The sequence below is a fragment of the Oryctolagus cuniculus genome, chromosome 12, assembly GCF_051225735.1.
Source record: "Oryctolagus cuniculus isolate XC-2025 breed Fujian yellow rabbit chromosome 12, ASM5122573v1, whole genome shotgun sequence".
Lineage (NCBI taxonomy): Eukaryota > Metazoa > Chordata > Mammalia > Lagomorpha > Leporidae > Oryctolagus > Oryctolagus cuniculus.
In genome coordinates, this window is record NC_142878.1 from 86,351,900 (window position 1) to 86,374,741 (window position 22,842).

General features: G+C 46.8%; 1 protein-coding gene across 1 annotated transcript in view; it reads left to right on the forward strand.

The window, feature by feature from the left end:
- The first annotated feature begins 4,251 nt into the window (after positions 1-4,251).
- Positions 4,252-22,842, forward strand: part of RAB8B (RAB8B, member RAS oncogene family) — an 85,442-nt gene continuing 66,851 nt past the window's right edge. The window contains exon 1 of the mRNA XM_002718184.6: positions 4,252-4,492. Within this exon, the coding sequence (XP_002718230.3) occupies positions 4,369-4,492 (124 nt within the window). The 5' untranslated portion in view covers positions 4,252-4,368. The remainder of the gene's footprint in view (positions 4,493-22,842) is intronic.

The following is a 22,842-nucleotide window of genomic DNA, read 5'->3' on the forward strand; positions in this document are numbered from 1 at the left end:
GAGTGAACCAGCAGATGGAAGACCTCTCTCTCTGTCTCTACCTACCTCTCTCTGTAACTCTTTCAAATAATTTTTAAAATGGAAATATTAAAATTAAAAAAAAGAAAGTAGTAAGTTCTGGGGCTGGCGTTATGGCATAGCAGGTTACGCCTCTAACTGCGATACTGGCATCCCATATGGTCATCCTGATCAAGAGCTGGCTGCTCCACTTCCAATCCAGCTCCCTGATAATGCACTTGGGAAAGCAGTGAAAGATGGCCCTAGTACTTAAGCCCCTGCATCCATGTGGGAGACCCGGAAGAAGCTCCAGGCTCCAGCCCCAGCCATTGTGGCCATTCGGGGAGTAAACCAGTGGACAGAAGATGGATCTCTCTCTCCCTGGCTCTCCTCCTCTCTGTAACTCTGCCTTTCAAGCAAATAAAAAATAAAATTTTTCTTTAAAGTAGCAAGTTCAGCCGGCGCCATGGCTCAATAGGCTAATCCTCCACCTTGCGGCGCCGGCACACCGGGTTCTAGTCCCGGTTGGGGCGCCGGATTCTGTCCCGGTTGCCCCTCTTCCAGGCCAGCTCTCTGCTATGGCCAGGGAGTGCAGTGGAGGATGGCCCAGGTGCTTGGGCCCTGCACCCCATGGGAGACCAGGAAAAGCACCTGGCTCCTGGCTCCTGCCAGGATCAGCGCGGTGCGCCGGCTGCAGCGGCGGCCATTGGAGGGTGAACCAGCGGCAAAGGAAGACCTTTCTCTCTCTGTCTCTCTCTCACTGTCCACTCTGCCTGTCAAAAATAAAAAAAAAAAAAATAAAGTAGCAAGTTCACAGGGGAGAACCCAGATGGACACAGCTCTGTGGATGCAGGACTGGAGTCCCACGATGCACAGCCACCAGGGGGGAGGAGCAGCTTCCACAAAGCAGGAGGAAAGTGTGATAGTGACAAAATCGACAGAGGGTCAAATCCTTGGATATCTACCCTTGGGTAGTCAGGCTGTCATGTAAACGTGAGCTCTGTGGAAGACTTTAGAATCCCGTGGAAGGTGCTGCTCTGCCCAGTGCCTTGCAGAGCTGTAGCTATTCCAGGGTGGGCTGGGCAGGTGGCATGCATTATTGGTGTGCTTATCTCAGAACACTGCAACATGGGTTTTTAGGAAAGGGCCATTGATACCACTTGGACAAAGAGGGGACTATGGCAGCCAGCAGCCTATTACCTGTGGTACCCTCAGCTCTACAAATGTGCTGTGTCCAGTCCTTTGAGCACAATGCCTTGAATTGGTGGTACTCGATTACTACTACCAAAATCTCAGCTCCTGATGCCATACTGCTACACAAAATAGGAAAATGATTCAAAAAGGGAAATTTGATTCTTCTTGGTTGGTATGTTCAAGTGGTTCAATAGTGGAAGCCAAACTTAGCAGTAAGAAAGTCCCAATATTGGGGTGGGCATTGTAGCATAGCTGGTTAAGTTCCCACTTGGGACGCCTGCAGCCTCTATCAAAGTGTCTGGGATCAAATCGTGTCTCCAGCTTCCTGCTAATGCACCTGGGAGACAGCAGATGATGGCTCAAGTGCTTGGGTCCCTGCCATTCACGTGGGTGACCCAGCTGGAGTTCCTGGCTCCAGATTTTGGCTCCAACTTCTGGCTATTGTGGGCACTTAGGGAGTGAACCAGTGGATGGAAGTTCTCTCTCTCTCCTCTCTTGCCACTCTTCCTCTCAAATAAAAAAAAAAGTTTTTAAAAAGTCTCAAACATCATATATGCTTGCCAGTAAAGAAAAACTGGGGAAGTGAAAATATGACAGAATTATTTTTTAAAAATTCCCATGTATTAACAAAATTCCCCTAAGGAAATTTAGGGACTTTAAAATTCCTAACTCTAGCTTCTCTTGTGAACATAAGTTCTTATTCATACAGAAAGAGAAAGATACTAGTTGCCAGCAGATGGTGGGACTAAAGTTATTTTAATAAGTACACATTCTTCAAAAGACAGATGATTCCACTAGTTTTTGGAGCTATATTCCCCCCCCCCTTTTTTTCCTAGCAATGAAGATGAAGGTGTAGAACTGGGCTGTCCACTTGTTCAGAGCCTGGATGAAGCCAAAGACTTGTCCAAGGGCTGGCTTGGGCAAAGAGGCCCAGCCCGTGAGATTCCTTATTAGCGGGGCAGACACTGTGACTTTGACCTCCAAGGTCCTTGTTCCCATCAGGTAGGCTGCAGCAGCAGCGGTAGCCCTCTGGACACTGTAGGATCAATAACTACGATGTATTTACCTTCTGTCCACATAGAAGGTGAAGGCCAATTCCAGGACCAGCTAAGTCTCTGTCACAATAGGACTGAGCTTGGAGTATCAGTGGCATTGTGCACGCACTCAAGATGCATCTTAGAAGCTGCTGTCTTCTTCAGCTAACCATTCTGTGTCTTCCTCTTATTCCACTGAGTCCACTGGCTCCCTTAATACTGCTAGCCTTCCAGAAGGTGTTTCCCTGCAGGACTGGGGAACCTTTCTCCTGCCCAGGGCCATTTGGATATTTATAACCTCATTCACAGGCCATATAAAATCACCAACTTAAAAATCAGCCCGCTATTATAGATTTGTTGCATTTTGAGTCTCGCTTGCTGTTGCCTTGGCAGAGCCAGACCACGTGATTTCATTTCTCATGCGCCTTACAGGTGGGGGCTGGAAATTCCCCACCCCTGAAGGGTAGGTGTCTGGGCCAGTGTTTCTCAAATATTTATCATTGTTGATCTCAAGACCCCTTTATTCTCTTAAATATCTTTGTGGATTCCAAGGAGCTACTGTCATGTGGGTTTTACCTGTTGAATTTGCCGTTTTAGACATTTTAAACAAAATATTTATTTTTTATTTATTTGAAAGACAGAGTTACAGAGAGGGGTAGAGAAAGAGGTCTTCCATCAGCAGGTTCACTCCCCAAATGGCCACAATGGCCGGAGCTGGACCTATCCAAAGCCAGGAGCCAGCAGCTTCTTCCAGGTCTCCCACGTGGGTGCAGGGGCCCAAGGACCTGGGCCATCTTCCACTGCTTTCCCAGGCGCATCAGCGGGGAGCTGGATTAGAAGTGGAGCAGCCAGGACTCAAACCTGCGCCCATATGGGATGCAGGTGCTGCAGGCCCCAGCTTTAACCCCCTACCAACAGCGCCCACACCCCTTTTAGAAATTAAAACTAAGGTGGCAGGAGAGTGAGGAAGCCCCTCCGGGATGCAGCTCCCAGGCCGGGCCTCCCTAGCTTCTCTCTTCCACATTACCTGCACCAGTAAACTCCCCTTTCCAGGAGGGGTTTCTACCACGAGCGAATTAAAGAGGACTCAGTAGTGGATTCATAAAACGGAGGAATGAGTCAGACGATGTGCAATAAAGAGTTGAGTCGCATATAACAGTATTCCCTCGTCATTTGTCACCAATGAGTGATGGGGGATGAACGGAACAAAGTGCTTTCACTTTTTTTCAGGATCTCATTTAATGTTCTCTGCACACCTCCAAAGTAGCATGTTTTCAATACACCTTGCCGCCGTGCAGCCCGCGTGCCTTGTCACAGCAGCTAGGAGACGGAGCCCAGACGGAAACAAAGTCTTATCCTCTAAATTCTCAGGACACGAGGCCCGAAATTTTGCAGGGCGCAGATGTGTGGCACGAGCCTTCTCGGATTTGCAGGGCGCAGGGAGCGGCCTGCGTGGCCCATGCTCTCCGGGAGGCGTAGACTTTGGCTCTGGCCTGAGACGTGGAGAAAGGGGCCCGAGGAAGGTTCCGGTGAGCACGGGGGTCTCTCCCGCCCAGCTCAGGGGCAGAGGGGCTGCGGAGGGGGCGCAAGGGCATTGCTGCGGATGCTAGCCGGGGGAGCAGACGAATAACACACCCGGCCCAGAATCGCAGGCTGCGTCCCGGCAGCCCCGAGGAAAACGAGCATCTCCACTCAGGGTCCCGGCGGAAGAGATGTGGGAACTGCGAGACAGATTCCGCACACAAAGAAACAACGGAGTTCCATTCCGGCGGCGCGACGAGAGCAGAGTTCGAAACGGAGCCTCCCTTCCCAGCTCCGGCGGCACCGCCTACTCCACCCGGTCACCCCACCCAGACATCTTTTATCTGCTGGGGTCGCTTGGACTGTCCGCGCTGGGCACGCCCGAGCGCCCCGCCAGAGAGACTACAAATCCCATGAAGCCCCTGGGGCGCGGGCGGTGATGACGAAGCGTTCGCGGATTGGCTACGCGGGGCGGGGAGCGCAGGCCTTCTCCGAGGGGCGGGGCGGGGCACGGGGCGGGGCGAGTGGCGGCGCGGCGGGCACGCCCCCTCTCCCGCGGCCCCCTCCTCGCTTCTCCCCGCCGCCTCCTCGAGCTCCCCGGTCAGAGGGCCGGAGCGAGAAGATGGCGAAGACGTACGATTATCTGTTCAAGCTGCTGCTCATCGGCGACTCGGGGGTGGGCAAGACCTGCCTCCTGTTCCGCTTCTCCGAGGACGCCTTCAACACCACCTTCATCTCCACCATCGGTGAGGGAGGGGCTGCGGCCCGGGACGGGGGTGAGACCTGGAGGGTGGGTACGAAGGGGCCGGAGGGACGACCGAGGGGCTTGGGAGCCCCCGGAGCGGAGACCGCGGGGCGGCGGGAGCCGTGCGAGAGGGCGACAGCGTGAGGGAGAGGGGCGCGCGGGGGACGTGCGCCCTGGGCGTGAAGGGGGAACTTGGGGGCCAGGGCAGGGGAAGGCGAACCCGAGGAGCCAGGACTGGGAGGACTGGGGCGACGGGGGCGCGCGGGGGCTGACAGGGAGGGTCCCAGCGGGACAGAGTGAGGAGGGGACACGGGGATCCCGCGGAGAGCGAGAAGGGGCTCGTGGATGTGCGAATGGATTAGAGGGCAGGAAAGAGAAAGGAAATGTGAAGGGGAAATGGAAGGGTTGGGGGAACGAGAGGGGCGGGCAGAGGACACAAGGGACGGAGGTGAGGACCCGGCGGGGAGAAGGGGGCTGAGGGGAATGAATGATCCGGAGGGGAGGGCGCGCGGGGGGGGGGGTGGCTGCAGAGGTGCGGGCAGAGATTGGGGGGCGGGGGGAGGCCGAGGAGAACTGCAGGCAGGAGAAGAGTTGCGGGGAGGAAGGGGGGATGAGGCTACCTGGTTGGAAAAGTAAAGGCGGGCGGGGTGCGGGTGGAAAGGGAACGCAGCAGCGGGCAGGCGAGGCGGACAAGGTGGGCAGTGAGAGGGGTGCGGGACTTCCCCGTCTTACTGGGCGCTCCGGCTTACCGTTGTCTCTGCTGCTTTGGGTCCAGTGCAGGAGAAAGCAGAAAGTGACTACTGATGAAATGCTATCTGTGGAGCATTGAGTTGTTCCCAGTGTGCACGGGCGTCAAGGGGATTGCTGACTTCGGGGAGTGATGTGGTCAGGAAAATAGGGCTCGCCCCTTCTTGTCTCCTGAGAAGCAACGCGGCTGGATTTTTTTTTTTTTTTAATTGGGAACTTGAATGCTTAACAACTTCTGAACCAAGGAATTGATCTTGCTTTCTGTTGCCACTCTGTATATTTTGTTTCGGTTCTAATGATGACTTGTTAAATCAATCACAACCTGCAATATACCGGTACCCCAATTACTTCCAACTGATGCAACGCTAATTTTTTCCTCCCTTTTTACTGGAAGAAATGGGTTCGGGTAAAAAGATCTCTAACTTATCAGAAACTGAAAAGCGGAGCGAAGTTGGTTTTACCCGGCTGTACAAGCGTCCTTAACCTCACTTCAGTAGTTAAATGGCTACAGTAGATTAAGTACTTTAAGAATCGGTTTTGGGCCGTCTGGGAGATGTTTCTGGCCTCTAGAAGTAGCTAATTTAGACATCTCTTAAATGGTTCTTAAAATATTTCTCTGCATGAGTTTCTGGATTGGGAAATAATGGAAAGCTTGTACTTTGGTAATAAGTATGTTTATGTACTTGTGTTTGTGAGGATAATTGCCTTAAAAAAAAAAAAGTACCTGAGTATGGAGCCCTCTTCAGTTCAAGACCGAGAGAGCCTACGGTTTGCTGCTTGACTCCGGCCTGTTTCGTACTGATTGAACAGCCTGAAACCTCCTTGGTGTTGTGATGTCTGGGCGTGGGGAAGTTTGAGTTTGCAAGTTCTTGGCAGTCAGTCTTGAGTGGGACTTTTTCTTTTCTGAGGAAGCAGATTCTAAATGTCATCTCTCAAGTGTTTTCCTAAGAGATCTGGTGGGAGCTGATACAGCAACTGACGGCGTTAACGTTGGACACGGGCACTCCTTCCAAAACCCCCACGAAACTCCATCCCACTGATGAGCGCACTCTGCAGTGCAGCCCGTGAGCTTTATCACGCGAGTGGGTGGCCTTCCGCGCTTCCTGTGTGTGACCCTCCCAGAGGCGTCCTCCCGCCTGGAGAGTGAGCAGATCTCTCGGATGCTGTCCCTGCCGAGCTCCTGGGATAAGTTTTGGTTGCTTGGAGTAGTTTGGTCAGTTTTCTCTTTTTTTCCCCTTCATTTTTGTCCCACATTTCCTGTAAGGGTATCTTCTTCATTTCAAAAGAGTAGCTTTAAGAAATTACTTTTCATGAGCAGATTTTTTTTTTTTTTTTTTTGTGATGGAAACAAGGTTCTTTGGAAGATTGAGGCTGTTCAAGCCTGAAACCCAGTGTCCTCTGACAGTTTAGAAGAGGAGGTAGGCGTTCATTGGGGTGCATCTCCTGGGAGCTGTGGGTCTCTGTATTTTCTGCGTGGTGGAGATGGTAAGAAGAGGCCATGGGCCACGTCTTCGTTTGATGTGGAGGAGGGGAAAAGCCCATGCCTCTTATTTAGTCCCAGAGCCCCAACAGGAAGTGGTGGCACGCTGCTGTCTTCAAATAGCAGAATTTATGCTCCTAAACCGTAACGCTTTGTAGTTGAACTGAAGTTGGTCAGGTGAGTGGTGAGACCATTTCAGCAAAGTGTCCGCTTGACTGCAAACACAGACATGGACATAGTCCCATCTCTAGCAGCCATATCCATTTGCCCAAGTCTCACCCCATCCGCAGGTGACTACACTGCAGAGGACACAGTGGGCGGGCCACTCCCTCCCCAGCTCCTGTGCTGTTCTCAGCAGGCTGGACAAGGCCCACCCTAGTGCGGCTGACCACACTTAATGAGCTCGTCCACGTCACAGGAAGCATCCCCTGGGTCATAGCAAAGGTCTGGTTCTTCACACCTAGGCTTGGAGTGTGCGTTGTGCTAGATAGAGGTGCGTGTCTGTGTCTTGCCATGAAGATACGTTTTAAGCTTAATTGTGCTTTGCAATGTTTAAATCGTTTTTAACATGGGAATCTGCCATCTTTAGACAACTGTTTTGATAGGCGTTCTGTCAGCATGAAAGGAAAGAGACAATTAGTCATTTGACTCCAAATACACTTGTCTCACACTTTCTTCTCATTTCTCTGAGATCTTGCTCTCTTCTCTGAAATAGCTCCCTCATTTCCTTCCTGCTCACAAGGGTGGTGGAAGGTAGATTTTCTTTCATCCGACTTCTTGGGGATCTTCCAGGATATTAGATAGATAATCCTTGTTAGCTATGGGGAATGGATGTTTTACCCATTTGAAATTACAGACTCTGCCTGGCACCAACTAGCCTTTCAATTAATATGTTTGAAAATTGAAAACTTTTTGATTGACTCAAAAAAGCCATTATAAAATAATATAGTAAGTCAACTAGGAAAAGCTTTGCAGTTAGCTATATATTATATTTCTGATGGGATGTGAGTGCGTTTCAGTACTGATACAATTTGAAATGGCCCTAAACCAAACAAAGTGCTGGTGGAGCAAAAAGAGATAGCATAGTAGCATAGCCGCGTCTTCTTCTAACAGGTTAATCTAAGCTGCTTCTCTGCTCTCTCCCCTGCCCCCTTCTTCCTGTTAGATATTTCCTGAGTGGTTTCATTATTTAGTAGAGTCATAGTTTGACAGCAGAAAGAGTTTTAGAAATTATCTACTTTATGCTCCTCCTCAGTATTACAGATAAGAACAATGAAAGTAGAGTTGACCCTCAAAAATCACCTCCTGGGTTAGTTACCCTGGTCAGTTGTGTACATGTATTGAAATGTCACACTGTACCCCATACATATGTACAGTTACTGTGTGTCAATTAAAATTAATTAATTTTAAAAAGTCACACCACTAGTTATAGCAGAGCCTGCAGCAGATCCCCAAGGCCAAGTGTGTGTCACTCCCACAATTACACTACTGCTATTTCTGATCAGTCTGGTCGTCTCTGTAAATCCAAATCTTCGGTTTTCCCAGGGAAGAATTAGATTTTGCCCGTATATCTATATGTAGGGAAAGTCAAGATGGTCCCACTTTGATTAGCCACATCTGTTTAGGGAAATATGAGAGTACTTCAGAAAGTTCACAGAAAATGGAATTAAAAAATAAATTTATTTTGGTGCAAAAAAGATTTTGAAATTGGTGCTTTTTTTCATAATGTGCATTTTCCATGAACTTTGTAATGCTCTCACATATTAAATGTTACTGCAATGACTCAGAGTCCCATAGGATTTGATGTTGGGATAACTCAGCACATTGTTGTCCTTTGCCCTTTGTTTCTGTGTCTGTAGTTTCAGGTTAGGAGATCAAAGTGTATCCTGCCATTAAAATTCCTTCCACCTGCAAAACCACTAATGAAATCATTGATAGCTGTATGCTGGCAATTGTCATAGCTTAGTCTCATTAGAGTTCTTTTAGACATTTTATTCTGAAATACTGTGTTTTTTTTTCTTGGGTTCACATCTCCCCCCCCCCCTTTTTTTTAAAGATATATTTATTTATTTATTTGAGAGAATTACAGACAGAGAGGACAGAGAGAAAGGTCTTCCATCCACTGGTTCAATCCCCAAATGACCACAAAGGCCAGAGGCTGAGCTGATCTGAAGCTAGGAGACAGGAGCTTCTTCTGGGTTTCCCATGTGGGTGCAGGGGCCGAAGCACTTGGGTCATCTCCACTGCTTTCCCAGGCTGTAGTGGAGAGCTGGATCTGAAGACAAGCAGCCAGGACACGAACCTGCGGCCAGATGGGATGCCAGTGCCACAGGCGGAGGCTTAACCTACTATGCCACAGTGCTGGACCCCAGGTTCGCATTCCTTAAAATCAGGGTTTGTATACTACACTCATCGACCAAATGTGGCTTGCAGGCTGTTTTTGTGTTTTTTTTTTTTTTAAAGAACATTTTTAAAGATTATTAAAAAATAAAGCAGTGAAGAGTATGCAACAGAGACCATATGTGTCCCACAAAGCTTAAAAATATTTATTCTCTGGTCTTCTGTAGAAAAAGTGCTGACCCTTGCTTAAAATTAAAAACTGTTTTGAGTTGGTAGACTTTCAAAGCTTTTATCAAGACTTATTGACTGAAAAAAATAAACTTTGTCATATTTACATTTTTATCCAAGATGATATCAACATTTGGCTGAGATATAAGATATGAGGAGCAAGTTGAATTTAATTTTCATAGTTGTTTTCCTTGATTTCTTTCAACTCTCCAAAAAATATGCAGGGAACATGCAAGTTCAGCTTGAACATGTTGTACATAAAGGCTTATTTTAATGTCATTGTGTTCCTTCAAAGCTGTTGGTAGGCTTCCCATCCCAGTGATAGCATGGAAAATGACACCAGTTCAGTAAAAGCAGAGTGTCATGCTTCCCGATTAGGAAGTGTGCTCCTGTATGCAGAAAGGCTTTCTGCACATAAAGGGTGGGCGTGGGGAAACTGAGTCTCGGTTCCACACACAGTTCTGTCTTAAGAATGATTCCTTTAATGAAGAGCTTCGGCAGTTGTTCTGCAGGGCAGCAAGTCAGAGAGGAGGTTCCTTGGCCAGGGAACAAGGTCGTTTGGATCCAGAGGAAACTTGTTGGAGAAGAATAAATTTGGATATTATTGTAGAGAGGGAAGCAAGTTTAGTCTTTGAAGACAAGACAAAATTTAACCTGATTTTTGAATTGAATTTGAAAATGGACTGAGAAGAACGTGGAACCTGGAGTAGAAGACCTGGGGGCCGCTGGCATGGCATGAGGCTGGCTGTAGTCATGAGCTCTGCCTGCCTGTGCACAGCTCCTTCTGGGGGTCAGCTCTCCTATGTGTGTGAGAATTGTTACTTGGGAGAAGTTTGCAGGAAAGTTTTCATAGCAGGATGAGAAAGAGGGTTGGAATGAAGATGGGAAAGTAGACTTTAGGTGGTAAATTATGCTGTGACCTGTGACATCATCAAGCTTCTGAAATGTAGGCATGGAAAGGTGAAAAGGGGAAGTTCAAGGAGAGATTATAAACTGTTACTGATAGGTTAGGGTTTGCAAACTCAAAGGGGTCAGGTGAGAACTATGAATAAGGGGAGTGGGCCCAGAGTGGAGTTAGTAGGGTGTGGTCTAGACTCTGGTAGAGCAGACAGTGTACAAAGGGTACTTCCGAAAGTTTGTGGGAAAATGGAATGAAAAGATTAATTTATGTTGGTACAAACATTTTTTGAAATCTGTACATATGGGGGGCCTTCAGAAAGTTGATGAAAATGCACTTATGAAAACATTATGCATAGATTTCAAGAGCTGTTTGCACCAAAATAAACTATCTTTTATTTTTGTTTGTTTTTCAAAATATTTGAGAAGCAGAAAAACAGAAAGAAAGAGAAGCTGAGACAGAGGGATTTCTCCCATCTGCTGGTTCATTCCCTAAGGCCTTCAACGGCTGAAGTCTGGAGCCAGAAACACAATCCAGGCCTCCCATTGGGTAGCAGGAACCAAATTACTTGAGCTTTGTCTTTTTTTTTTTTTCCCCTTTGTTTTTGAGAGTCATACACAGAGTTTCCATCTGCTGATTCCCTCCCCAAATGCCCCCAACAGCCAAAGCTGGTCTCTCACAAGGGTTGCAGGACCCCAGTTATTTGAGCCACCATCCCTGCCTCCCAAGGTTTGCATTATTAGAATTGGGAGCTGATGCCAGGGCTCAAACCCAAGCACTCCAATATGGGCCAGGGGCATCCAAATTGGCTGTTTAACTGCTAGGCCAAAAACCCACCCCAGCCATATCATTCATGTGTATATGTATGTATCCATCTGTTTATCTGCCTTTTATTTGAAAGAGAGACCAAGATCTTCTATCTGCTGGTTCATTCCTTAAATGTTCACAGCAGCTGGGGACTGTGCCAGGCCAAAGCCAGGAGCTAGAACTAAATCTTATGTGGATGACAGGGACCCACGTATTTACGCTTGAGCTTCTTTTCATGAGCGTTTTGAAGTGCCTCTGTATTCCCTGCCGGCGGAAGTGGCTGCTTTTCAGCTTCAGCTTTTCTGTAGCTACACTAGAAAATCTCCTGTTTCAAGATAAGCTGAAAATTCCTCATAAAAATCCACACTTGTGGGCAATTTATAAAACAAACAAAAGCAATGTGAGGGACATTACAGAAAGGGCCAAACAGCCATGCCTTGTGAGTGATTAGATGGGGCCTGTGAGCCACTAGCTTGCAAACCAGGCATGATAATCAGGATATATGGTGGTTACGGTGCTTTAAAATGGATCCTTTATTAACCCCAGTGTTTGTGTGAAAAAGGCCTGAATTATTGTCACTGGCCAGCCAGATGAGTGGACTGGTTCTTGTTCTGCATTAGTAGGGTAGAGTGTTGAATAAAGCAGAGCAGTGATTCCGGAGTCAGATCTGGATTTGTGTCCAGGCATCTGCCATCCCTACCCTTGTGATCATTGGCGAGTGAGTCACTGGTCCTCGGAGGCCTTAGTACCTTCATCTATAATACACGGTAATAATACAATACCTACCTTGTGCAATTGCTGTGAGTTTGAGTCTTAGTCAACTTCTTCTTGTGTTTAAAGATTTATTTATTTATTTATTTGAAAAGCAGAGTTTCAGAGAGGCAGAGACACAGAGAGAGAGAGAGAAAGTCTTCCCACCTGTTGGCCCACTCCCCAAATGGCTACAACAGCTAGAGCTGCGCCAATCTGAAGCCAGGAGCCAGGAACTTCTGGGTCTCTCATGTGGGTTCAGAGGCCTGAGGACCTGGGCATCTTCTGCTGTTTTCCTAGGCCATAGCAGAGAGCTGGATCACAAGTAGAGCAGCCGGGACTTGAACTGGCACCCACATGGGATGCTGGCACTGCAGGTGGCAGCTTTACCTACTATACTACAGCACCAGCCCCAAGTCAACTTCTAAATCTTCCAGACGTGAATTAGAAGACAGCTCGACTTGATGAATGAATGGGTGGATGGATGAATTGTGAAAGGATAATAGAGCTGTGAAGTGTTGCAGGGAGTTGTTGTTAACACCTTTCGTAGCATTTTAGATCATTAGATTATTTCAGAGGATGTCTGAGTTAAGGTTAAAATTGTTTAATTTGAATTCTTAACACAAGAATGGTCCTTTCTCCCAGTGTAATGCTGTATAACTTTCTAAATCTGTTTTAAAGCGTTGTTTTGGAATATGAATGATATTTCACTTATCTTTTAGTCTCCATAATAAGCTGTTTTTAACACTCTGCCTCCAGCCCCCCAACATAAATACCAAATAGAAAATGAGTGAAATCACTGGGTTTGCATTAGCAGAGCCATTTCAGCTTTGTCTCTGCCCATTAGCTTCAAACAATGCAACAGATGCCTGTTAACAGTTTCTTGCCCATTTTTAATTAGCAGATGGAATTGTGTTTGTGTCAGTGTTCTGCCAAAGAGCTCATTTGAGTGATGGGTAGGGAGTGGTTTAGAACTTGAGCTGAATAAAGCCAGATTCTATTTTTAAAAAGATGTATGTAAACGTTTACTATATAGAACCACTTGCATAGCTCACTGGAACAGCGTATGTCTAGAGTAAAACTGATGTTTGTAGATAGTTTTTCTGCCTTTATTACAGGAAGAACAATTTACCTTTTCATAGTTTAATTGAAGGTTTTACTTTAGCCTTGGCAAGTACCACAAAGTGGCTTTCTTTAAAGATCAATTGCAGTATTTTGGCCTACTATGTTGAGGATTCCCCAAAGCTGGGATGAAAAATGCCAGTACCGACAGATTGGTCATGGCTGCCTGGGATGCTGTTTTCTGTGGAGTTCTGGGGTCCAGTCTAAGTTCCATAATACTGGGACTGTCATGGGTCCTAAGGCTTGCCATGGGCTGTGGGCTGAGGAGGAGGGTGGCAACACTCTACACCGCTGGTATTTTTAGAAGTGAGCAACTACTTGCTGTCCAGCATATTATGGCAAAACCTCTTTATGTTACTACTGTTGGTGAATAATTATTAGATATCTGCGTCTGGAAATGTGTGCTCTGCAATGTTCAGTTTTGTGTTTTCCGATGTTTCTTATTCTGAATTGAGTGAATAAGAACCTGCAAGGAATTAGGTGCTTGGTTATCTTTAGAGGGAGAAATAAATCTGCAAGTTTTTTTTTTTTTTTTTTTGAAGTTACTTAGTGACTCAGGACTCCCTTTGAGAAGCCACATAAAGCGATGGAAACAGTTGAGCCGCGGGGCTCTAGAGCAGCGCCATCAGCAGTGAAGTCGTTTTCTGCTGTCCACCTGTAAGCATTTGGCGTTGGTTTAGTAGGCACATCGGTATCTACCTGTTGCTGAACCTTTGGACATTTTCCAAGGAGCCCTCGTCTTCCTCAGCCCAGAATCTTCATTCTGGGCTGTCGGAGGCAATGCCGAAGCTCTGCATGTCATCGTGTGAATCAAATTGAAGCTGCTGCTGTTGAGATAAACTGGTTACCAGGGCTGTGGGTAGTCTTGTGACAGCACTGCAGGATTTCAAAGCACTTTGCAAAGGCTGGGTTGGGTACGGTGTCCCTCCTCGTCATGACAAAAAGGCAGCCACAGAGAGGTTAAGCAATGGGTAGCCTTGCACAGCTTTCTGCTGGCAGAGCTGGGCTTGCCACATTGCATAATTTTGATTCTTTTGGTGAAGAACTTGACAGCAATCATTTAAATAAGTCATAAATGTTTCCTTGATGTATAACGTGGAAGGATAATCTCTGATGATGTACGGTCAAGTTTGGGAGTACAATACAAGGCAATCTGTTCAAAAGTTGAATTGTGAGTTTGTTACTTAGGATCCCTTGCGATAGTTGTGTGTCTTGTATAGATATTACAAAAGAACTCCCCTCCTGTAAGCATGCACACAGTTACACAAAAGCTATTACAAAAAATAAAAATAAAAAAAAGACTTGGCATTGTGAGATGTCAATGACTAACCCAATTGCAGTTTGTTATAACTTGTGAATTTGAATGGAGTAACTGTTTATTGCTCATGTATTTTTAGATGGGGTAGCTGTTTATGGTTTTCAGCAAGGAATTTAAAAATTTTTTTCTCTCCTAAAGGTTTTTTTTTCTCTCCTAAAGGTCTCTGAATAAAACCTTTTTTTTTTTTTTTTTAAGATTTATTTATTTATTTTAAAGGCAGAGTTATGGGGTTGGGGAAAGGGGAAGAGAAAGAGAGAGTTCTTCAGTCTGCTGGTTTACTCCCTACATGGCCACAGTAGCTGGGATTGGGCCAGGCAGCAGCCAGGAGCCTGGAACTCTATCCAGTTCTCCCACTTGGGTGACAGGGATACTTGGACCATCTTCCGTTGTTTTCCCAGGCATATTGGTAGGGAGCTGAATAAAATCTTAATACAGCATGGAAAATAACTCTTTATTGAGAGCTTGCTATTCCAGTTTTGGATTGTTTCAGACCACTTTCTCATTGCACTGCCCTTTAGCATCTATCTCCCCCATACCAGGATTTGGGGAGAGGGCATTGGGTTGAGAACAGAAGAATGAAAACAATGTTCTGCCTCCCGCCCCAACACTTTCTTTGGCTACTTGTTTAGTATCCCGTTTTTGTTAGCAGTTGGAGTAAACTATTGGGTGAGAACTTACTGCCTAGAATACTTTGAGAAGTAATAGGAACCTTTGAGTGGTGTTATATTCTTATATTGTTTAGAAGCAGACAATAAAAAATTGATGCGTGTCTCAGTCACAGCCACTGATGAACAGTGATGCGCAGAGTATGTTGTTGTCCACAAACAGAATTATTTGTTAGCACATTTCCCATTTTGTGCATTTACTGTATTTTGAAAACTTCCAGTCTTAGAGAAACACGAACAATTTATGTGAAAAGTGAAATAATTTCTATCATGTACACAAAAACTCCATTACAATCAAGTTTTTTCTTAAGATTTATAGGGCTGGCGCTGTGGCATGGTGGGCTAAGCCCATGCAGTGCTGGTATTGCATAGGGTGCCAATTTGAGTCTCAGATGCTCCACTTCCAATCCAGCTCCTTGCTAATGTGCCTGGGAAAGCAGCGGAAGATGGCTCCAGTGCTTGGGCCCCTGCACCCCTGTGGGAGACCCGGGTGAAGCTCTGGCTCCTGGCTTCAGCCTGGCCTAGTGCCAGTTATTGCGGCCATTTGGGGGAATGAATCGGTGGATGGAAGATCTCTCTCTCTCTCTCTCTCTGTTTCTCCTTTGCTCTCTCTGTAACGTTGCCTTTCAAATAAATTTTTTAAAAAAGGGAAGATTTATTTATTTATTTGAAAGTTAGAGTTACAGGGAAGGAGGGGCAGAATTACAGAAAGAGAGAAAAAGGAGAGAGAGAGAATCTTCGATCTGTTGGTTCATTCCCAAATGGCCACAATGGCTAGAGCTGGTCCACACCAATGCCAAGAGCCAAGGGCCTCATCCGGGTCTCCTACATGGTGTAGGGGCCCAAGTACCTGGGCCATGTTCCGTTGCTTCCCCAGGCACATTATTAGCAGGGAACTGGATCAGGACAGAGTAGCTGGGACTGGAGCTGGCATCCGTATGGAATGCCAGTATCACAGGTAGCGAGCAGCTTTACCCACTACACCACAGCAGCAGTTCTCATAATTACATTTTAAAGCATGCATATTTCAGAGTACTGTCATCAGAGGTGTGTCTGTATCTTGGCCCTTCAGCCTTCAACTTTGGGAAACATTGCATTTTAACTTTATGTAGTGATCTCATTACATAATTTATCACTTTTTTATTCAACTCATCTCTTATGGAAAACAGTTGATGCACAGTTCCAGTCATGCCACAAGCCCCTCCCAGAGACATTAGCCTGGTCTGTTTGCTCATCCTGGAAGGCAAGTGTAGCCTCCCATGGTCTTCAGAATCTCTTCTGGTCACGCTATTTTGTGTCTGTAAAAATGAAACAGTGTCTGCAAAGAAGCAGGGTTTGTCCTTTGCATTCTTCAGCTGATGGTTGTGAGCATGGGTTTGGACGCTGGGGTTTTGATGGCATGAAGACAGAAGGAAGAAGTAGTAAGATTAGTTTATTCAAACAAGCCAATGTTGATCTTATAAAGTGGCTAAATTTTTTGTAGTACTGAAGAGATTGCTTATTGTTTTTGAATCCTGTCCTTAAAAATGCTTTGGCTTGAGAATTAAAGCAAAATGTCACCAGCAGAACTTGAGATTTATAAAAATATTTATTCGAGAAGAGGTGTGGAAAGTGTTTTCAGATATTCTCGTTTCTTCACAGGGGTGGGGAACGTGCGGCCCGTGGGCTGTTTGAGGCCTGTGAAATCTGTTGGTCTGGCCTTCTACAGGCAGGACTCAAAATTCAACAAGTCTATAGAGGCTAATTTTTAAGTTGATCATTTCGTAAACCCTCAATGCTAATATAAATCTCCAAAGAGCCCTTGGCAGAAGAAAGGCTCCCCACCCTAAAACATGATGAGGTAGGCAGAGAGTCATCTCAAATAATACAAAGCCTTTTGCCGGTCCTAAGTTTCCCTTTAACAGGTGCGAGCCTGAGGCCCTGAGGTAGTGTGGTTGCCCGAAGTCCCGTACTGCCTGACCCTCAGTGTGCGTTTTCTGATCTCAGGTCTCTGTTCTCTTAGACCTCACCTCCCTTCAGTTCTGCTGTGAAAGGACACGGGTGGCCTAACATTCAATGTGGACATAGTCAGCGTTTTGTGGGAGAAAAGGCAAGAACAGCCAGGAGGTCTGGGACCCACGCACATGCTATTAGCGTGGAAAGGAAGGCCGGGTGTGGGGTGAGGCTTGAATGAGATCTTCAGGAACCCCTTCTTCATGGGTTTTGAAGTTGGGTGGGGAACTGTACTGACGTGTTTGTTAGTTACTCATGTCGAATGCGTCATTATTATTTCCACTACATTCTCTCGCCTGTCAACAGCATTCCTTAGTCTGCACAATTTTGAGAGGGAACTGAGTTAAGGAGTGTCCTGGTGAGTTTAACAGCAAAGTGCTGGGAGTAGAAGACAGTGAAAGTGCACAGGAGGGGAGGGGAAAGCAGTGAGGCGGAAATTCCAGGGGAACCTGACAGGACCCTCAGGAGTCAGTGAGGGGGCACAGCAGAGGGGCAGGAGGGCTGTCCCCACAGAGGGCCCCGCGTGGAGGAACTCATCCTGCGTAGCCGAAGCCTCCCGTGAAGCAGGGCCTGTGACGAGAGGTGAAGTTGAAAGGTAACTCCAGGGCAGATTGTGAGAAGCTGTTCAGCCTTGTTGGAGAGTCTGCACTTTCTGCTGAGAGCCGTGGGGAGCCCCGGAGGCTGCTACGCGGGGAGGCTCCTTAGGAGGTTAGAGGATGGTACTTGTTGCTCCTTCCCGGCACTGGGACCACTCTCACTTACATTGCTTTATGTTTGCACCTCAATGATCGTGTTGCACAGAGAGATTATTGTCTCCAGGTTCTAGACAAGGAGTGGAAGGTTCTCAGAGGGTAATTAAGTCCATCAATTCAGTAAGTGGGTAGAGGAGCTGAGACGCGCCTTCCAGTGCACTCTGTCCGTGACCAGCAGCGTGCTCCTCTCCAAGTGGGTGCCGGAGGCTTCCAGGGTGATGAGCATTTAGCTACAGAAGCAGTTCCTTTCAGTGGTCTGTAATAACTGTTGTCAACTGTCCAAGAGGCCCTCGAGAAGGGTTTGAAGCGGGAAGGGGCACATGTGCCCTTGGACAGGCCCCAGAAGCAGCCAATGCGAACATCTATCATGTCGCCTGGTGGCCCTGGAGGTCAGTGGGCTTGTGGTTTCCGGATGTTGGATGTTGCCTGGCCTCTAACCCAGTCAGTCTCTTAGGAAGCGATCAGATAAACGCACCACACAGTGGTGGGGGAGGGGTGGAGTTTGGTCTTGAATCCCACTCCTGTGAAAAGGAAATCAGAATTCTCTGCAGTCTTGTCCGCATGGGGCCCTTAGTTTGTTATACTTGTGTGTTGTTGGACTCAGATAGAACGTTATGTGCCAGGAACAGCTACCTTAATTGTGAGCTTCCTTCCTCTGGCAACTTAAGTATAAACTTTGTATTAGTCTTTTTTTTTAGGCTGAAATTATGTCTACTGTAGCTTTTGTTTGTAAAATGCTGTTTGACCAGGTTTTCCTCAGAGCCCAGTGGCTTTGTAGGTGAGGCCCACACCTGACACTGGTTTGTTAGCCCATCTCCAGAATCCCTCTGTGAGCTGACAAGTGGAAAAGCCCGCTAGCTCGTTTCACAGTGGAGCTTGTGGGTCGTCACTTAGTCTTTGCATTCTGGTTCCACAGTGGTCACTGGGGGCTGAGGGCCTCCTTGAGGCAGGCTACCAACTTGTGAGAGGAAAAATTGTCAGTGTGTTACTATGGAAATGACATTCATTATACAACTCAGGCAAGTCAATAGCAAGCTTTCAGGGCTTCATGTGCAAAAAAGAGAAGGCTGGGCTTAGCTGGACTCCAAACTCTAAAGTCTCTTTCAGAACTCTGATCCTATTAGCACAAATGGAGTCACTGACAAAATGGAAAGAACTCAAAATCAGGAGGGGTGTTTAGCCAAGCATAAGATGCTGGTTAGGAGGCCCATGCCCCACATGGGAGTACTTGGGTTCACTTTTGCCTCCAGCCCCTGACTCCAGCTTCCTGCTAATGCAGACCCTGGGAGACAGTGGTGATGCTCAGGTAATTGAGTTCCTGCCACCACGTGGGAGACCCAGACTGAGTTCCTGACTCTGTGCTTCAGCCAGGTCCAGACCTGGTTGATGCAGGTATTTGAGAAGTGAACTGGTGGATGGGAGCTCTCTTTCTGTCTCTCTGCCTATCAAGTGAATAAATAAAAAGTTAAAAGTGGGGCTGGCATTGTAACATGGAAGGTAAAGCTGTCACCTGCAATGCTGGCATCCCATATGGGTGCGTGTTCGAGACCTGGCTGTTCACTTCCCATCCAGCTCCCTGCTAATGATCTGGGAAGGTAGCAGAGGATAGCCCAAGTCCTTGGGCCCCTGCACAGCGTGGGATACTCAGAAAAAGCTCCTGGCTCCTGGCTTCGGCCTGGCGCAGCTGTGGCCGTTGGGGCCATTGGGGGAGTGAACCATTGGATAAATGATCTCTCTCTTCCTTCTCATCATCTTCATAGATGATATCTCTTCCTTTCTCTCTGTAACTCTGACTTTCAAATAAGTTACCAAAAAAAAAAAAAAGGTAAAACAAAATATGCCTGGGGGGACCCCAAAATAACAGTGTAAATAAAAGAACCTGGACTTTTGAGAGAACAGCTCCCAAATTTAAATCCTGATTTCTTTATTTTACTATTTGCAAGCCCTCAGCAATTAACCATTTTCTTTATTGATACAAAGAAGGACAGTACTCCCTTGCAAGATTTTTGTTTTGTTTTGAGAAGTAAATGGCTTATTGTGTATATAATTGGCACAGGGATGCACATAAAAAGGTGTGGATGTGTGTGAATGAAATCAGTCCAGGTCACTGGGGGAAAGGTCCAGACAGCCAGAACGTGGTGGGGGCAGGTGTTTGCAATAGCAGTTAAGGCACTGTTTGAGACACCATATCCCATGTCATAGCACCTGGACTTGAGTTCTGGCCCTGCTTCTGATTCCAACTAGTGTGTCCCCTGGGAGGCAGCAGGTGATGGTTGGTGGTTGGGTTCTTGCCACCTATGTGGGAGACTGAGATTGGATTCCCTGTTCCAGAATCTTGCCCAGAACGGCCTTGGCAGTTGTGGGCATTTGATGATCCAACAGATAGCAGATCTTTGTTTATCTGTCACTCTGCCTTTCAAATAAATAAAATAAATTTTTAAAAAGAACATTGGGGCCGGCGCCGCGGCTCACTAGGCTAATCCTCCGCCTAGCGGCGCCGGCACACCGGGTTCTAGTCCCGGTCGGGGCGCCAGATTCTGTCCCGGTTGCCCCTCTTCCAAGCCAGCCCTCTGCTGTGGCCAGGGAGTGCAGTGGAGGATGGCCCAGGTGCTTGGGCCCTGCACCCCATGGGAGACCAGGAAAAGCACCTGGCTCCTGGCTCCTGCCATCGGATCAGCGCGGTGCGCCGGCCGCAGTGCGCCGGCCGCGCCGGCCATTGGAGGGTGAACCAACGGCAGAAGGAAGACCTTTCTCTCTGTCTCTCTCTCTCACTGTCCACTCTGCCTGTCAAAAATAAAAAATAAAAAAAATAAAATAAAAAAAAAAAGAACATTGGTAATCCTTGGGAGTTCCACAGTTATAACTCTTGCTTTTAATAAGAGCTAACATTTGTTGAGTGCTTATTTTATACCAAGTGATATATTAGGCATTAATGTTTTTCATGGCTGGACCCATTTAATCTGTTTCCAAATGGGGTAATTGAAGCACAGACTATCTAAATGACTTCTCAAGGTCAGGTAGCTAGTAAGTGGTCAAACCAACCCAGATTTGAATTCAGGCAATCTGGGTCTAGGGTCTGTGTTTCTCACCACTGGGCCTTGCTGCCCCAGTGGTGGCTCAGAAGTATTTAGAAAAGACCATTATCTGCAGGGAGGCATATGGTGCCGGGTGAACCGCGGCTCCACTCCTTGGTTACCAACTGGATGATCTCACTGAGTTCTTTCACCTCTTGGTCTCAGTTCCTGCTTCCCTGAAGAAGACTGTTGTGCAGTGGCTTCATGAGGTAATAGAGTAAAGCATTTAGCCCAGGGCCCAGCATGCAGTCAGGCTCGGTAAATGGTGAGGATTTTTGTTTGCTTGTTTGTTAGTTAGGAAACTCCTATTAGGATGAATTCCATAGAAAATATGAACAAGGACAGTTTGGTTACTTAACGAGATGTGCTTCAGTTTTCTAGAAAATTAAGTTTTAACAAAGTTTAGGACTACAGGAACTTTTTAAAATTTTTTTTTAAGATTTATTTATTTATTTGAAGGTCAGAGTTACACAGAAAGAGGAAAGGCAGAGAGAGAGAGAGAGACAGAGAGGTCTTCCATCTGCTGGTTTACTCCCCAGATGACCGCAATGGCCAGAGCTGTGCCGATCTTAAGCCAGGAGCCTCTTCCAGGACTCCCACGCGGGTGCAGGGGGCCAAGGACTTGGGCCATCTTCCACTGCTTTCCCAGGCCATAGGAAAGAGCTGGATCAGAAGTGGAGCAGCCAGGACTCAAACCGGCGCCCATATGGGATGTGACCCTGCAGGCCTTACCCGAGACGCACAGCGCTGGCCCCAGGACTACAGAAATTTTACAAAGCTAGAATTAGAAATATTCTCCTTTGAACTCATTCCCAGAGTGAACATGCTTGCCCCTGACTGGCAGAAGCAGGCATTCAGAAGCAGCTCTTGACCTCAGATGCAGCAGGGCAGTGTAGCACAAGGATGCTACGAGCAATTTTTCCTGGCCTTCCAACTGCTGCTTGCTCTTGGGGCATGTAGAGCTCCTACTCTGGGTAAAAACAAAACATGAAGCAGCGTAGAATGCCCTGCCTGGAAGGGACAGATGTTTCCGTTCAGATAGTCTAGCTCGGTGCCCTCTGTCAGGGCTCTGAATTTTAAGTGCAGTGAGTTTCTAAGTGAAGTCTCCTGAAATGTAATGAGTTTGTTTGCGTACATGAATTGGAACACTATGTTAAATCTGGAAATGCCTAGCCTATTTTAATGGAGTAAATTACCCAACACCAAAGTTAGTTAATAGATTTTTCTTTAATAATCAAGATGATGATACTTTAATCTCAAAAAAGCCATTAATCATACTTTTACACTACCGATGCATGCCATTAATGTCTCTTTCATCCTTAAACTGTCTCGTCAAGAGAATTAGAGGAGTAAGTGTGTCGGCAGGAGCATAAAGCTCGAGTCCCCCACATAAGCGTTTCCCCCTGTGGTACTTCATGCATAATGTGTACTCCTACACAGCAGGTGTAAGACACACAGTGAGTTTGGTTTTGCACAGTATTGTGTTGGCCCTCGAAGGGGAGGTGCAAACTGCAGTGTTTTTAAGCACACATACACACAGGGGCCTTTAAAAAGTTCATGGAAAATGTGTGTTATGAAAAAAGTACACATGGATTTGAAAAAGAAATGTCAAAATAAACACCTTTTAATTCCATTTTCCACAAACATTTTGACGTACTTTGTATGTACAGATGGTACAAGAGGTGGCGGGGACCTTGTCAGGGAAGGCCTCAAAGGCAGCAGCAGCAGGATAGCTTGTTTCCTGACTAGAGTTGAAAGGATTACACTCAGGGAAATGACATCTTTGATTTACAAGTTTTAAAGCTGCACTGGTTTTGAGGGTTCCTTTGGGAGTTTTATGGCGCTGAAAAGCCGTGCCGTGGGACTCTCTGTCCCTAAAATAATGATGCATCCAGAAAGTCTCTTGTTAAAGATGTGCAGATGCTGAGCGATTTACCTTCTCACAAAGCATGAAGATTGGTGGTGGCAGCTTCTGCTAGTGTTCAGTACTGAGCAGTGAGATGCACAGAATGGTGGAAACAGCAGTAGCACTCGGGACCCAGCGCACCCAACTGAAACCTCACGGGCCATGACTTGCCTCTTCAGAGCTCAATAATCCCATGCGTGGGACCACAGTATCTCTTCTTGGCATAAACTAGCTAACAGCAGCTATTGGATCTGGGGTTCCTGCAATCATGC